At 39.6% G+C, this 14921-nt stretch overlaps 1 protein-coding gene across 4 annotated transcripts in view; it reads left to right on the plus strand.

Annotated features, from left to right (window-relative positions):
* Positions 1 to 14921, plus strand: part of ubr3 (ubiquitin protein ligase E3 component n-recognin 3) — a 311396-nt gene that overhangs the window by 293779 nt on the left and 2696 nt on the right. For all 4 annotated transcript variants that reach the window (XM_048535342.2, XM_048535343.2, XM_048535344.2 and 1 more), the window contains 2 exons: positions 174 to 383; positions 3174 to 3313. In XM_048535342.2, coding sequence (XP_048391299.1) covers positions 174 to 383; positions 3174 to 3313 — 350 coding nt within the window. The remainder of the gene's footprint in view (positions 1 to 173; positions 384 to 3173; positions 3314 to 14921) is intronic.

The following is a 14921-nucleotide window of genomic DNA, read 5'->3' on the forward strand; positions in this document are numbered from 1 at the left end:
CTGTGATCAGGATAGTTAAATAGATTATTTTAGGTCTAAAAATATTCATACTTCAATTAATGGACATTTCAAATGGCTCTTAGTGACCCCTCAGGGAAGCTTTGCCTTGAAGGTTATTTTGATTGTGAACAGTGTCAAAGTTTGAGACTCAAATCCTTTCTTTATACTTTCAGAATCTACTTGTTCAGGATCCACAGTGGTCTTTACCATGCCTCCTTCAACTACCAGAAAATTACAATACCATATTTCAGTACTATCATCGTAAAGCCTGTGTTCACTGTTCAAAGGTGCCCAAGGATCCAGCTCTTTGTCTTGTTTGTGGTACATTTGTGTGCCTCAAAGGCCAATGCTGTAAACAACAGAGCTATTGTGAATGTGTCCTGGTGAGTAAATGAAATAAGTTTTGATCAGATAAGACAAATAGAATTTTTGGTTTAACTAGTCAATATTTTGTGGTTTTCCACAATGAGAATCAAGTCCAAATGTCATCTTCCATGAAGCATTTAGAGAGTGGGCTGTAACTGGATCATGTCAGACAAATTCAATTATCTCCCCAGTTTAAAATAAATTTAATAGTCTTTTACCTCTTGATAAACCGTGAAAGCATGACTCTTTGCTTAAGCTTTTGCTCATTCCTTTCTGCCATTATTTTTCTTAACCCGACACTTTTTTGTCATTTTTTTTCCCACATTAAAGGTACTATATAAGTACAAATAATTTTAAATACCATTCTAAACTCTTATTCTTCATTTATAATCAATGTTGCTTGGCTACACATGTTTCACTGTATTTCTATCTTCAACTAGCAATAGGATATGGTTAATACATGCGATGTCCTTTTGATTCGATTTGGATGATGAATGAATTCATCCTAACTGGCTTACTGTCTGTTTCTTGCCCTACACTTTCTGATTTTTTTTGTTAACAGGTCAAGTTATTCACTCATATTGCCAGGCATCTGGTGTGACTCAGATGGAAGGACGTTTCCTACTAATTCAGAAGTTGTATGCATTCAAGTCCACTCAAAAACCTAAGTACATCTGCTAGGGCTGACACTTCAGGGTAAAAATGATGGAATTCAGCACTGTGCTTCTCATTTATTTGAAACATCAAAACAAGATCCCATTTACTGTCTTGCCACTGTTTCAAAAAGAGTGGGAGAGCAATTCCTGGTATCTTTGCCAATATTTCTTTGCAATCAAAATTACAAAATTGTTAGTAAGCTCCCATTTGTGAATATTTGCTGCCACATTTATTACATTACAATGATTGCAATTAAGATGTTACTTGTTTGGGATAACCAGTGGCCATCTTTATTCATCCATGGGATGCGGGTGTTGCTAGGCAGCATTCATTGCCCGTCCCTAATTGTCCAGAGGGCAGTTCAGAGTCAACCACCTTGCTGTGGATTTGGAGTGACGTGTAGGCCAGACCAGGTAAGAATGGCAATTTCCTTCCCAAAGGACATTAGTGAACCAGATGGGTTTTTCCAACAATCAACAATGAATTCATGGTCATTATCAGATTCTTAATTCCAAATATTTATTGAATTCCACCATCTGCCATGATGGAATTTGAACCCGGATCACTGGAATGATATCTGGGTCTCTGAATTAAACAGTCCAGCGATAATGCCACTAGGCCATCGCCTCCCCTTGATGAAAGGTGCCGTGTTAATTACATGACATAAAAGTAGCAAGATAAAATTTTTTGAGTCTTCACACCTGATACAATTAAAAATCTCTCGAAACATGCAAGGTGGTTTTCTGACCATTGGCTGTTTTTCTACCTTGGGCATTGTTCAACAGTCTACTCTTTAATCCTGTATTATACTGTATTAATTTCTAAATATAATCAAGTGTACTGTTCACATCCATTTTTTCCATAAATTTGCTTATCTGGGAAAAACTTACTGGACAACTTTGTTTGCACAAAATCTTATCTGCAGTTTTAAAGAAAAAAAGAATGTCTCCAGGTTTAGAAAGTACACATTGCATGTGAACAATCTGCTGTGTTCACTGTTGCGAAAAGTCACTGTTCAGGCAGTTTTTGAGGAAAGTATTCCCACAAACAGTGGAACTTTGCTGTGTTGCCGTTTTATGTTTGATTTTTTTAAAATTGTGTAACAAAGTCATTGATTTAATGATACCATTGACTTTTTGTTGGAGATTCCTGCTCTTAAAATGAGATGCAATAAATTGTGTGACTTGCATTTATGTAACACGTTATTTTGTCGGACGTGGAGGTGGGTAAAATTACAACATTTAAGACATCTAGATATATGAACAGGAAGGGTTTAAAAGGATATGAGCCAAATGCTAGCAAAAAGAACTATGTCAGATTGGGATGTCTGGACAGCACAAACTGGATTAAAGGGTCTGCTTCTGTGCTGTATGACTCAATGACTCTATTTTATAGCCAGTAAACTTCTTTTGAGGTATAACCAAGGTGCTTAGCACGCTCCCACAAAGAGCAATGTAATAAGGATCGTATAATGTGCTTTTTGGGATATTAATTGAGGGATAAATAAACAAATCAATGCATAACTCTGCTGCTCTTATTGGAAATAGTGGTGCTATAACAGGGGTAGGTCAGCAGATTTCTTCCTTAAACGAAATAAACAAACCAGTTTTTTTGACATTCCATTAATTTCACAGCCATGGTTATTGAAACTAGATTTTTGCTCACATTCTATTTATTCAACTGCATTTTCATTGCTCCAGTTGCTGTGGCTGACTTTGAATTCATGCCATTGTACCATTAATCTGGGTCACTATGCCACAGTGTTCCAGAGGTGTGTCATCTTTGGCTAAGTTGATTGTAGAACCTAAAGAATATTTACATATACAGAATGGTAAAACTGTCTTATAGTGTACACAAGTGAATCCATTTATGATAGTGTTAATTATGCATGGTCACTCAACTAACTTTTTTAACAATTCTGTAACATATTTTGGGATAAACTTTCAGTTTGGAATTACCAGAAAGCTGGTGGCTAACGGCTAGGTCAAAATCAATGAAAGGAAAATTGGGTGAATTGTACTGTGGTGGCATACCAGCTACTTTTATGTTTATATCTGTATCTAAAGTGAAAATTAATCTTATCTTTGGTAATTTTTGTTAATTCAGGATTAAATGTTTACAGGATTTTTTTTTTCTAAATTACTTATCAGCATTCCCAGAACTGTGGAGCAGGAACCGGAATATTCCTTCTGATTAATGCCTCCGTAATCATCATAATTCGTGGGCACCGTTTTTGCTTGTGGGGATCTGTCTACCTTGATTCTCATGGTGAAGAGGACAGAGATTTAAGGTAAAAAAGGTTTTGACAGTGTTTCTTAAATTAGGGGCAGCAGTGTGATAATTTACTAAACTGGTCATTTGAAGGCATGACTCACCATTCACATAAACGAAATGACTGTGAGCCTTTGAATTGACCTAAAAACGAACTTATTCATTATTGTTCGTATATTTATCTTGGAGGCCTTTAGCACAGATTCATCCAAAGGTTGAAGGGGTAAATTTGAGGACAGTTTGCATAAGCTTGGCTGTATTCTCTTAAGTTTAGAGAATGATGAATGGTCTAATTGAGTTTTCTAAAATAGAAAATGTATTTGGTAAGGCACAAGAGAATTATTTCCCTACTAGGGGAATCTAGAACAAGGGATTATATTTTAAAATTAAAGTCAGTCCATTCTGTAATGAAATCTGGAGGCATTACAAGAAGAAGTGGAAATAACAACCTTAACTTTTATAGCACCGATAATGTATTTTAACATCCTCAAAGTGCTTCCTAGGACGATTCTTAAGCAAAATATGACATGGAGCTACATAGACAAATTGGGCCAGATGGCCAAGAACTTGGTAAAGAATCAGTTTTAAGAATGAAATTTTAAAGAGGAGTGTAGAGTAGTGAGTTGTAGAGGGGTAACTGCAGCGCATGGCATCTAGGCAACTGAAAGTGCTGCCACTATGATTGGGAATGCACGATAGGCCAGTATTAGAAGAGCACAGACATCTTGGAGGACTGAGAGTGGAGGAGAATATAGAGATGAAGGTCACAAATCCATGGAGGTATTTGATTATAAAGCCTGAGAATTTTAAATCAATATGTAGTCATAGTCATGACCAATGTACAGCACATCAACAGGTATGATAGTCACAAGATGATAGGCAAACAGTTCTTTCTGTAAATTTAAGATGTGAGCAGCAGAGTTTTAGATGACTCCAGGTTTATGGAGGGAATGTGCAGGAGACAAGGTAGAAATGTATTGAAGTATTCGAGTGAGATAACAAAAACCATTCAGCTCGGATAGGGTGACAGCAATATTATGAAATGGAAACAGATAGTCTTTGGGATGTCACAGATATGAGTTTAGAAGCTTATTTCAGGATCAAATATAATTTTGAGGTTGTGAACACACTGGCTTAAACTAAATTCAGACTTTTGCCATGAAGAGAGATGGAATCTATAGTTAAGGAATAGTAGAGTTAGAAGCACATATCCAAAACTATGGTCCATACTACCACTCTCCAGTTTGTTGAAGTCCAGGCGCACTGACGCTAAGGAAAGTGCCCAAGAAATTTGAACTGCAAAAGATCATTCTGCTGCTCCGTGGGACTGTCTGCAAAAGTCTCCAGCTCTGCACTGAGTTGAAGAGTTTAGATAGTTTTCTTTTACCTATTTGGATAGTTACCCAGGAAATGTTAGACAGAAATTGCAAGTGTAATTTCCGGTAATTATATATCTGAAACCTTCTTCCACCAACAAATCCCTCTGACCACCCATCTCTCTCATCACCTGCTCTGCCTAATCCCCACTACCTAACACTTTTTTTTTTTCACCGCACCCTAACCCAACCTGACCAGGTCCCACTATCCAATTTATCCCAATTTTACTTGACTAATACCAATCGCCCAATCTGACCAGCCACAGACTAACAACTCTTCCTGGTGGCCTGGCCCCATTTCTCTCACTTCTGCCATCTTACCCAGTTGCTGCCTTATGCATTTATGCACTTTCCTCACCGACCCCTCAAATTCACACACATACACATCTATTCATTCCTTCACTCATACACTCATTCAGTAACACATTGTAAAGTTGTTTCAAATGTTTCTAGGAATTCTAGTATATAAGGAACACTTGGCAGAAAATGGCTACTGTCCTGTAAAAAGGGAGAATGAGAGTAAAAATTAGTCAGTTATCTGTGCTACAAGGAAGCAGTCTGATGGAAGACTGTTCCACACTTCCGAAGAAGACCTGGCCAGAGAGACGGGGCTCCGTTGCAGAAGAGTAGTAGTGGAGCAGCAATTCACCAGTGATTGTTGCTCCTGAGAAGATTCAGACTAATGGTTCATTCTCCATAATATTTCATTAGAGGAAATTTCTGCTTGTTCAGCTTTTGAATCAAAGATCAGCCTTCTCATAGTTTAAAAATAGAGATGGAATTGAGAGGTTTAGTATTGAGGTAGTACTGAGTGTCATCACTGTGCATGTGAAAACAAATGCTGATCTTTGGATGATGCTGCCAAAGGATAGCGTGTGGATAAGAAGTAGGAAAGAGGTAAGGATTGATCGATGGGTGACACTATAGGTAACAGTGCAGGAACAAAGAGACGCTATTGTAAGTCAATCTCTATAACTAGACTAGGAAGGAACCAATTGAGAGAAATTTAACCTAGTGTGACACCAGTGGAACAGGATGGTGGAGTTAGTCCTTGTAGACAAGTCAAAAAGGATGAGGGGGAAATGTTTATCTTTCTCACAGTCACATAGAATGCCAATTAAAACCTCAATAGCAGTTATTTCAGTCCTGCAGTGAAGGTGGAAGCCTGATTGGAAGGATTTACATGGAGTGTCTGGGGAAAAATGGGAAATAAGGTGACACGACATTCGAGGACTTGGATAAAGGGAGGTTAAAGATGGGACAGTATTTTGGAAGGATGGTGTAGTCATGGGTTAGTCTTTAAGGAGGATGTTAACAGCAGTTCAAAGAAGGGAGGGACGCGAACTAAAGATGAGGAACTATTTACAATATAAGTTAACTTAGGGGGCAGGAGGTGATGCTGGGTGATCAGTTTAGTCGAAATAGGTTGGAGGGAACAGTATGAGAGTTTCATGGGCAATATGAGCTCAGATAGGACAGAAGGGAAGTTGGAGAAACTAAAGAAAGATGCAAGTTCATTGTTAGGACAAGGATATTTGGCCAAGCAGGTAGTGTAGAGAGGGAATGACAAATAGCTGATTGAACTGTCTCAATCTTTGTAACAAAGAAGCTCATGGGCTCCTCATAACGGAAATATTTCCCTCAAAGAGCTGTGGATTTTCAGGTAATTGAATGTTTTCAAGACTGAGATTTGAAAATAATTTATTGGGTGGGGTTACCAAGAAATTTAATCAAAGACAATTAAAACATAACTAAGTTCCAGATTAGCTTGCCCTGCCATATTGAGCTGTAAATAGTGGTGTGAGCAGAACATTTAACATAAGGCAGAGGTCTCACAAACACCTCCATCCTGAATAATGGGTCTATGTGTTGGTGCAAAAAATGAGGCTGAAGTCCCCAGGATTATGCCAATCTTAAGCAAGTATTATTCAGTTCACATGATAGCAAAACAAAACAACTAAGTGCAATGTTTAACAGCAGTGATGTGGATCCTTAACATTTCAGCTATAAGACTGAAGACTTGTGCTTCAAAACTAGTTATGACCCTGGCCAAGCGCTCTAATGCAGCTACAGCGCTGCAGCAGTTCAAAATGTGCCTTCACTAGGACCGTCCAAACCTGCAGACTTGACCATCCAGAATAACAAATGCAGGTGTTGATTCAATTACGTGATTTGTAAGTATCAATGCCCCATCTATGCTGACTGAGATGCCTGGTCCACCTCCCCAGCAGTCCTCTGGATGTACCTGCAAAGCATATTGGCCTGCATTGTGTCAAAATCTTATGCTCGTCTCTAAGGCAGTTTACGGATGGTCAATTAATGAATGCTAAGACAGCGATGCCGCTATCTCACGAGCAAATAAATCTAAAATTAGAACACAGATTTGCTTCAAGGAGTTGATTGGTCTATTTTTGTTCACAAGTATATAATTACTGAATGTGTTGGTCATCTTGTGCTCCATATGGTTGCTTTTCTGTTTGAAAATGTTTTGATCATTTTTAACTGTTGGCCCTGGCAAAATAAAATGCTCTTGATTAACTGAAGATACTTATGTACAAATAAACAAACATGAATTCAGAACATTCAATCCTGTCATTCAGTATGATCATGGCTGAACTTATTGTGGCTTTAACTTTACATTTTCATTTTTGCTGAGAATTGAAAGTTGTACGGATCATGTAAAACTATGGCCTGAACATGGAATTGGAATTGCCATTAAGAATGAACACATCAACTGACCATTGGAGCTACCTGTCAGCATCAACGATCACCTCATGATTCTGTTGTCCATAACTCCTCTTTGATGCCAAAAATGAGTCCAAAGAGGGCTTCTGCTCCACAATAGACACCATACTCAGAAACATTGCTCAGAAAAGTAAAATTGTCCTCCTTGGGGGCTTCAACATCAGGGTCGCAAAGGAACGGTTAGAAAGGAAGGAGTTGAGATTTGAAACTCCTGCGGGATTCTCCTGTTTGCCAAATGTGTGGAATACCAGCTGGTCATCACCAATGCAGTGTTCTGCCAAAAAGCCAAGCTCAGCACTTCTCAGAGACATTGGTGATCAAAGCTCTGTCACATGATAACCTTCATCATCATTTGATTCTGACACCAAAAGGATGTCCTCATCACCAATGTGCTGACCAGTGCAGATAAATACTGAATAGACCACCAACTTATCGGGTCCTCTATGCCCATCCGCCGTCACCAGAAGCAGCTAAGATGAAGAAACGTCACGAAAAAAATGTTCATGCTAGAGTGATTTCAAGAACCAAGCAGGCTAGCAAACATCAAACAATGTGTTCACCATAATTTTCAGAGTTCATTCTAATCAAGTGGAGAAAAAATGGAAGGAGCTGAAGACTGCCAATGTCTTTCACTGTGAATAAATTATCATTTACACGAACAGGAAACACCCAAGACTAATTTGATGATAATGACCACATTGTCCAGTTTCTCATCAACAAGAAGAGGATTCCAGAAGATGTGCAGTTTAGTGGATTGGTCATGATAAATTGCCCATTGTGTCCAGGGATGTGCAGGCATGGTGGATATGCCATTGGGAATGCAGGTTTACAGGGATTGGGTAGAGGGGTGGGACTGGGTGGGATTCTTTTTGGATGGTCGATGGGCCGAATGACCTACCTCCAGGTATTCTTTGAATGCTTTCCATGCCTGGCAAAACTACATCACCAGTGACACAGAGTTACAAGAAGAATTAGGGAAATCAAGAATCAATGCTGGATTGTGAAAGCTAACCAGCTGCAACTCCTTGCCAACAAATGCAACTCCCAGAGCCGCCTCAGTGCCACCAAGGCATTATATGGGCCAAACACCCTACGGTTCAGATCAGTGCTGAATAAGCATGGAATCCTTTTGAAAGACCAGAGAAATCATCAGCATTCTTTGAAAATGTCTCTCCATTGAACTCCAAAACCATGGTATTATTGTAGATGAAGGTGTGTTTGAGGAAATCCCCTAACTGTTCATCAAAGATGACTTTGGACTCTCATCTACTGTGGTATAAGTTGACATCATCTCATTCAGCACATGAATGGAAAAGTTGCAGGAGTAGACTGGATTTCAGTAGAAATTTTCAAACTTGGGCTAGACAGGACACTGAAGAAGGTGTTTGGTATGCTTGCCTTTATTGGTCAGTGCATTGAGAATAGGAGTTGGGAGGTCGTGTTGCAACTGTACAGGACATTAGTTAGGCTGCTTTTGAAATACTGCGTGCAATTCTGGTCTCCCTGCTTTAGGAAGGACATTGTGAAACTTCAAAGGGTTCAGAAAAGATTAACAAGGATGTTGCCATGGTTGGAGGGTTTAAGCTATAGGGAGAGCCTGAATAGACTGGGGTTATTTTCTGTGGAGTGTTGGAGGCTGAGGGGTGACCTAATAGAAGTTTATAAAATCCTGAGGGGCATGGATAGGGTCATTAGCCAAGGTCTCTTCCCAAGGGTAGGGGTATCCAAAACTAGAAGGCACAGCTTAAGGTGAGAGGGGAAAGATTTAAAAGGGACCCAAGAGCCAACTTTTTAATGTAGAGGGTGATGCGTACATGAAATGAGTTGCTGGAGTAAGTGTTGGAGGCTAGTATAATTACAACATTTAAAAGACATCTAGGTGGGTATATGAATACGAAGGGTTTGGAGGGATATTGGCCGAATTCTGGTGAATGCTACTTGATTAATTTAGGATACCTGGTCAGCATGGATGAGTTGGACTGAAGGGCCCGTTTCCATGCTGTACAGCACGATGACTGTTTGGAGGAGCAGAGCTTACCTGTCGGGTCAATTGACTTGATTCTGAAAACATGTGACAGAGAAGAAATTCCTCATGATCTCAGGAATGTTGCCATCTGCACAATCTTCAAGAAAAGAGACAAGTGTAATGTGGGAACTGCTGAGGAATTTCCGTACTCTCCATTGCCATGGGGATCATGCCTGAATCTTCACCAGCTGCCTTCTCCCAGTTTTTGAGGAAATTCGTCCTGAGTGCAAGTGTGGCATCTGACCAAACCATGGACATAACTTCCACTGCTGAGCAACTGTAAAGAAAAATATCAGGAACAGCACTAACCACTCTTTATGCATGGCCTTCATCGGCCTGGCCAATACTTTTAACTCGGGCAATGGGGATGAGCTATGGAAGATCCTGTCAAAGGGCTGGCTGTCTAGAGAAATTCATCAACATCTTCTGTCTGTTTGTGGAATAAAATGAACAGTGGCAGCATGGATACGAGGGTGGCAGAACACAGGAAGCAGGATTGTGATGAATGGTTTTTCAGACTGGAGGAAGGTATATGGTGGGTTTTCCTTTGTGAAATGTAATTTTCTAGATAATGGTCTGGAGGGCACCATTTCAAAATTTCTGGCTGTGTCAAAGATGGAAATATCGTGAACCATGAAGAGGATCTGTACGTTAAAAGAATGTAGATGAAATGCTAGGATGAACTTTATTGCAGAAAAGTGTGATGTGATCCATTTTGGCCCTCTTTAAGAATAGATGTGAAACCATTAGAGAGATGAAGAAAAGATTCAAAGAATTATGGCATAGATTTGAAGGACTTCACATACAAGGATAGTTGGAGAAGCTAGGATCATTCTCCAAAGTGAAGATTGTGGAGGGATTTAATAGTGGTGTTTGAAATGATGAGGCGTCTAGACAGAGTCGACAGAGGGAAACTATATTAGTTGGTGAAAGTATCAAGAACCAGGGAGCATCTTATTTACGGGCTAAAAGGCCTAAATTTCTCCAGTCTTTTTTCATTGCTCAGATTGTTGACACAAGGAATCAGCTTCTCATTCTTTGTATCTTTAGAATTGTCAGTATACCAACACTAAGTGAACTGCACAGGTTCAAGGCAGCTCACTACCTACATTTTCGAGGTCAACTAGGGGTGGGCAATAGACGTTGGCACAGCTAGTGTTGCTGACGTCGATGAATGAATAAAAGCACAGAATTGATTGTAATTCTGAAGGTGTCATCAGACCAGAACACACAATTCAGTCACAACATAATCTGGTATAGTGCATTGGTTTAGACACACAGTTCAACTCTTCATTAACTTTTTTTATTGATGTTTTGAGATAGTGGGGTGCTTTGCGGTTATAAAGGCTCCGGGAGTCTTGCTTCATCATTGTGACTTCACCATAATTCATGCAATTTAACTTGTGCATTATTTTCCTACTGAGGTGCAATTGTTTTCACTAGTCTCTATTAAAGTTTACTTGGGAACATAGGAATGGGTTGTGTCGCACAGTAAGATAATGGCTGATGTGTGGCCAAACTCTGTATGCCTGCCTTGGGCTCATATCCCTTGATACCTGTGCTTTGTATTAAAAAAAATTGTCAATCTCAGATTTAAGTTTAACAATTAAATTAGTATCGACTGCACCTTAAGGAAGAGAGCTCCAAAAATCCACTATTGTTCTCATATGGAAGTGCTTTCTAATATCTTTCCTGAAAGGCCTGGCCCTAATTCTCGGACAATGTCCCCTGGTTTTAGAATCTTCAGCCAGTATGAATAATTTATCTAGCCTCACCTTCCCTGTTAATATCCTGAAGACCCTGATTAGATCACTCCTTAACCTGCGAAATTCTGGAGATAAAGACCTAATTTGTCTAATCTCTATTCATAGCTTAACGTCTGGATCCACATATCATCCTTGTAAATGTGCACAGAACTCCTTCCAGGGCTAAGACACCCCTCCTAAGATGTGGTGCTCAGATCTGCTGACAGTACTCCAAGCGGGGTCTAACTAGGGTTTTGTATAACTGGCAGCATAACATCTGCATCCCTGTATGCAAGTCCTTCAGATATGAAGGCAAGCATTTCATTAGCTTGACTATTTTTCTGTTCTGAAGGGTCACTGGACCAAAAATGTTAACTCTGATTTCCAGCATCTGCAGTTCTTTCAGTTTTTATTGTTTTTTTTGCACTTCTTTGTGTTAAAGAGCTATGAACCTGAACCTCCAAATCTCGTTGGTCATTGACTGTATTTAACTTTGTGACTTCTGAAAAAGATACTCTGATCTATCCTTTCTTGGTCTGAAATAGTTAACCTTACACGTACTTACCTTAAAATCCATTTGCCACAACGTTGCCCATTACCCTAACCTATCAATATGCTGTCATCAACACTGTCTCCAATGCTGCCCAAATTTGTGTCATCAGCAAATTTGGATATTTAACTTTTTTGTGTCATCATCCAAATCATTAATGAAGATTGTGAATAATTGAGACCCCAACATTGATCCCTGCTGGATACCACTCATCATACCCTGCCAATGAGCATTTAACATTATTCCAACTCTGCTAGCCACTCAACCAGTTCCCTAAACATATTAATACAGTGTGGAGCTGGAGGAACACAGCAGGTCACGGAGCAGGAGAGTCGATGTTTCAGGTTGGGACTCTTCATCAGCCGAATCATCGACTCTCCTGCTCCTCTGCTGCTGCCTAACCTGCTGTGTTCCTCCAGCTCCACAGAGTACTGACTGTACCTCCAGCATTTGCAGTTCTTGCTATCTCTGAGCTACTTCCCAAACATGTCAATAATTTGCCCTCAATTCCATGGGCTTCCACCTTAGCTAACAGTCTTTTGTGAAGGACCTTCTCAAAAGCCCTTTGAAAGTCCACATAAACAACATCCATTAACTTAACTTCTGACTGCCATCTTGTCACCACGTCAAAAAATTCTACTTGCTGTTGTTTTGCCTGTTTACCTGGTATGTCTAGCTTGTGTGAGTTTCACAGTCACTTTTTCACCGTACATACGCTTAAAGGAGGTAATCATTCAATACATTTACTCAGTGACCCTTATGATGTTTTTGGATTTTTATCCCTTTAACTGAACCTTTTGTTTTGTCAATGGAAAGGGTTTCTTTTTAACTGTTTGGCCTCTGTGAAATTGCATTAATATAATTATTATAGTAATGATTTTAATATAATTTAACTTTGCCCATATCAATGTGTATCTTCCATTAATCCTGAAATTGAAATTGCAAATAACATTTCAGAACATTGCTTTAAATTACTAGTTTTTAACCAAGGAATAATTATCTGTGAAAATGAGAATTTAATCTCCCTGTGGATTTGCTTTGCAGTAATTAAGATATTGGCCTAAAAAGAAAATGTTATTCAACATGCGCCTTTGTAAACGCTTTCATAATCCTAAAGATCTCTTAGGTCACTCCTCAGCTTTCTTTTTTGTCAAAGACAGATTTCTAATAGGTATAAACTTAGTTCTGGTATTCTTCCTATAATTATTTTTTCACTTCTTTATGCCTGCATGACCTTTTTATATTATGCTGACCTGAACAGTCTTTCTTTAGCTAAGTGTGATCCAACTAAGGTTCTCGACAAGTTTTGCATTAGCTCCCTGCCTTTACTTCTGTTCATTTAGAACTGGACCACAGGGCTTATTTGTATTTTTATGATATTATTAACATGTGTGCTACTTTCAGTGATTTGTATATTTGTGCCACCAGATCTTCTTGCTCACTTACCATTTTTAAACTGTTACTTTCCAAGTTTCTCTTCCTCACAATTGCAGCACCTCATAGTTGCTTAACCACAGGAACAAAAGATGTTTACGGTCTCTAAATTTTCTGACTTAAAAACCAGAATACACATTCTATGCAGTTTCTGGGCAGATTGGGGTGATCTAATCAAGTCTTCAGGAGTATTCAGTCTGTCAGTCTTGCTGCACCACTCAATTAGATCATAGCTGATTATCTACCTCAATGCCTTTTTCCTGCGCATTCACTATATTGCTTGGTTTCCTTAGTCTCAAGCTTCCACAGCTCTCTGATTTGAAAATTCAAAAGATTAATCACCCCTGAGTGAAAACATTTCTCCAAATCTCACTTTTGAATAGCTCAATCCTTGTTCTGATTTTCGATCCTGGTTCTAGATACACCAATCAAGGAAAACATCCTGCTCACATTCATACTGTTATCTCTGTAAAAATCTTAAGTTTCAGTGAAATCATCTCATTCTTTGAACACAGAAAATAGGTGCAGGAGTGGGCCATTTGGCCCTTCGAACCTGCATCACCATTCATGGTTGATCATGCAATTTCAGTATCCCATTCCCGCTTTCTCTCTACGCCCCTTGATCCCTTTAGCTGCAAGCACCTCATCCTGCTCCCTCTTGAATATATCTAATGAACTGTTCCCAACAACTTCCTTATCTCAGCCCTGAATGGCTTATCCCTTATTCTTAGACTGTGATCTATAGTCCTGGACTTTCCCAACATCAAGAACATGCTTCCCATATCTAGCCTATCCAGCCCCATCAGGATTTTATCTGTTTCTATGAGATCCCCCACTCCCCATTCTTGTAAATTCCAGTGAGCACAAGCCGAGTTGATCCAGTCTTTCTCCGTGTGTCAGTCCTGTCATCCCGGAATCAGTCCGGTGAACCTTTGCTGCACTCCCTCAATTGAAAGAACATCTTTCCTCAGACTAGGAGACCAAAACTGCACACAATACTCCAGGTGTGGGCTCAGCAAGGCCCTGTATAACTGCAGCAAGCCATCCCTATTCCTACCCTTAAATCCTCTTGCTATGAAGGCAACATGCCATTAGCTTCCCTCACTGCCTGCTGCGCTTACATGCCAACCTTTAGCAACTGTTCCACCATGACACCCAGTTCTCATAACTCTAGAGAATCAGCACGATTGCCTTACTGTCCTTGTGAGATGGCCCTGCCACCCCAGAGAATAGCCAGGTAACCTCAATTGTGCTCCCTCCTTTGAAACTCTATAGCTCAATGCCTCAATCATATTGATGTGAGAAAGCGTTGAGAAAGAAAACCAGGAGAAAATTATTCCCAGAACATCGCTTCACGTGCAAACTACTATGTTCATAACATGTTGCCAGCAGCAGTTGTGGAAGCAAGGTCATTGGGGTCATTTAAGAGACTGCCGGACATGTATATGGTCACAGAAATTTGAGGGTGCATACATGAGGATCAATGGTCGGCACAACATTGTGGGCTGAAGGGCCTGTTCTGTGCTGTACTGTTCTATGTTCTATGTTCTATTACAACAGTGATTGTTGTTATTGGCTCTGAAGTGCTGTCGAAAGGTCATGACAAACACTAGATTAGTGTAAGTTCTTCTTGGTCTTTTCCTGGCATTGCATCAGAAGTGAATACACTGGATATACCAACTTGAAATGTGTAATTAGGATAAATGGATACAAAGAGGGATTTTAAGCCCTTCTAAAACAAGTGCAATTTC

The sequence above is a fragment of the Stegostoma tigrinum genome, chromosome 7 (genome assembly GCF_030684315.1).
Source record: "Stegostoma tigrinum isolate sSteTig4 chromosome 7, sSteTig4.hap1, whole genome shotgun sequence".
Taxonomy (NCBI): Eukaryota; Metazoa; Chordata; class Chondrichthyes; order Orectolobiformes; family Stegostomatidae; genus Stegostoma; species Stegostoma tigrinum.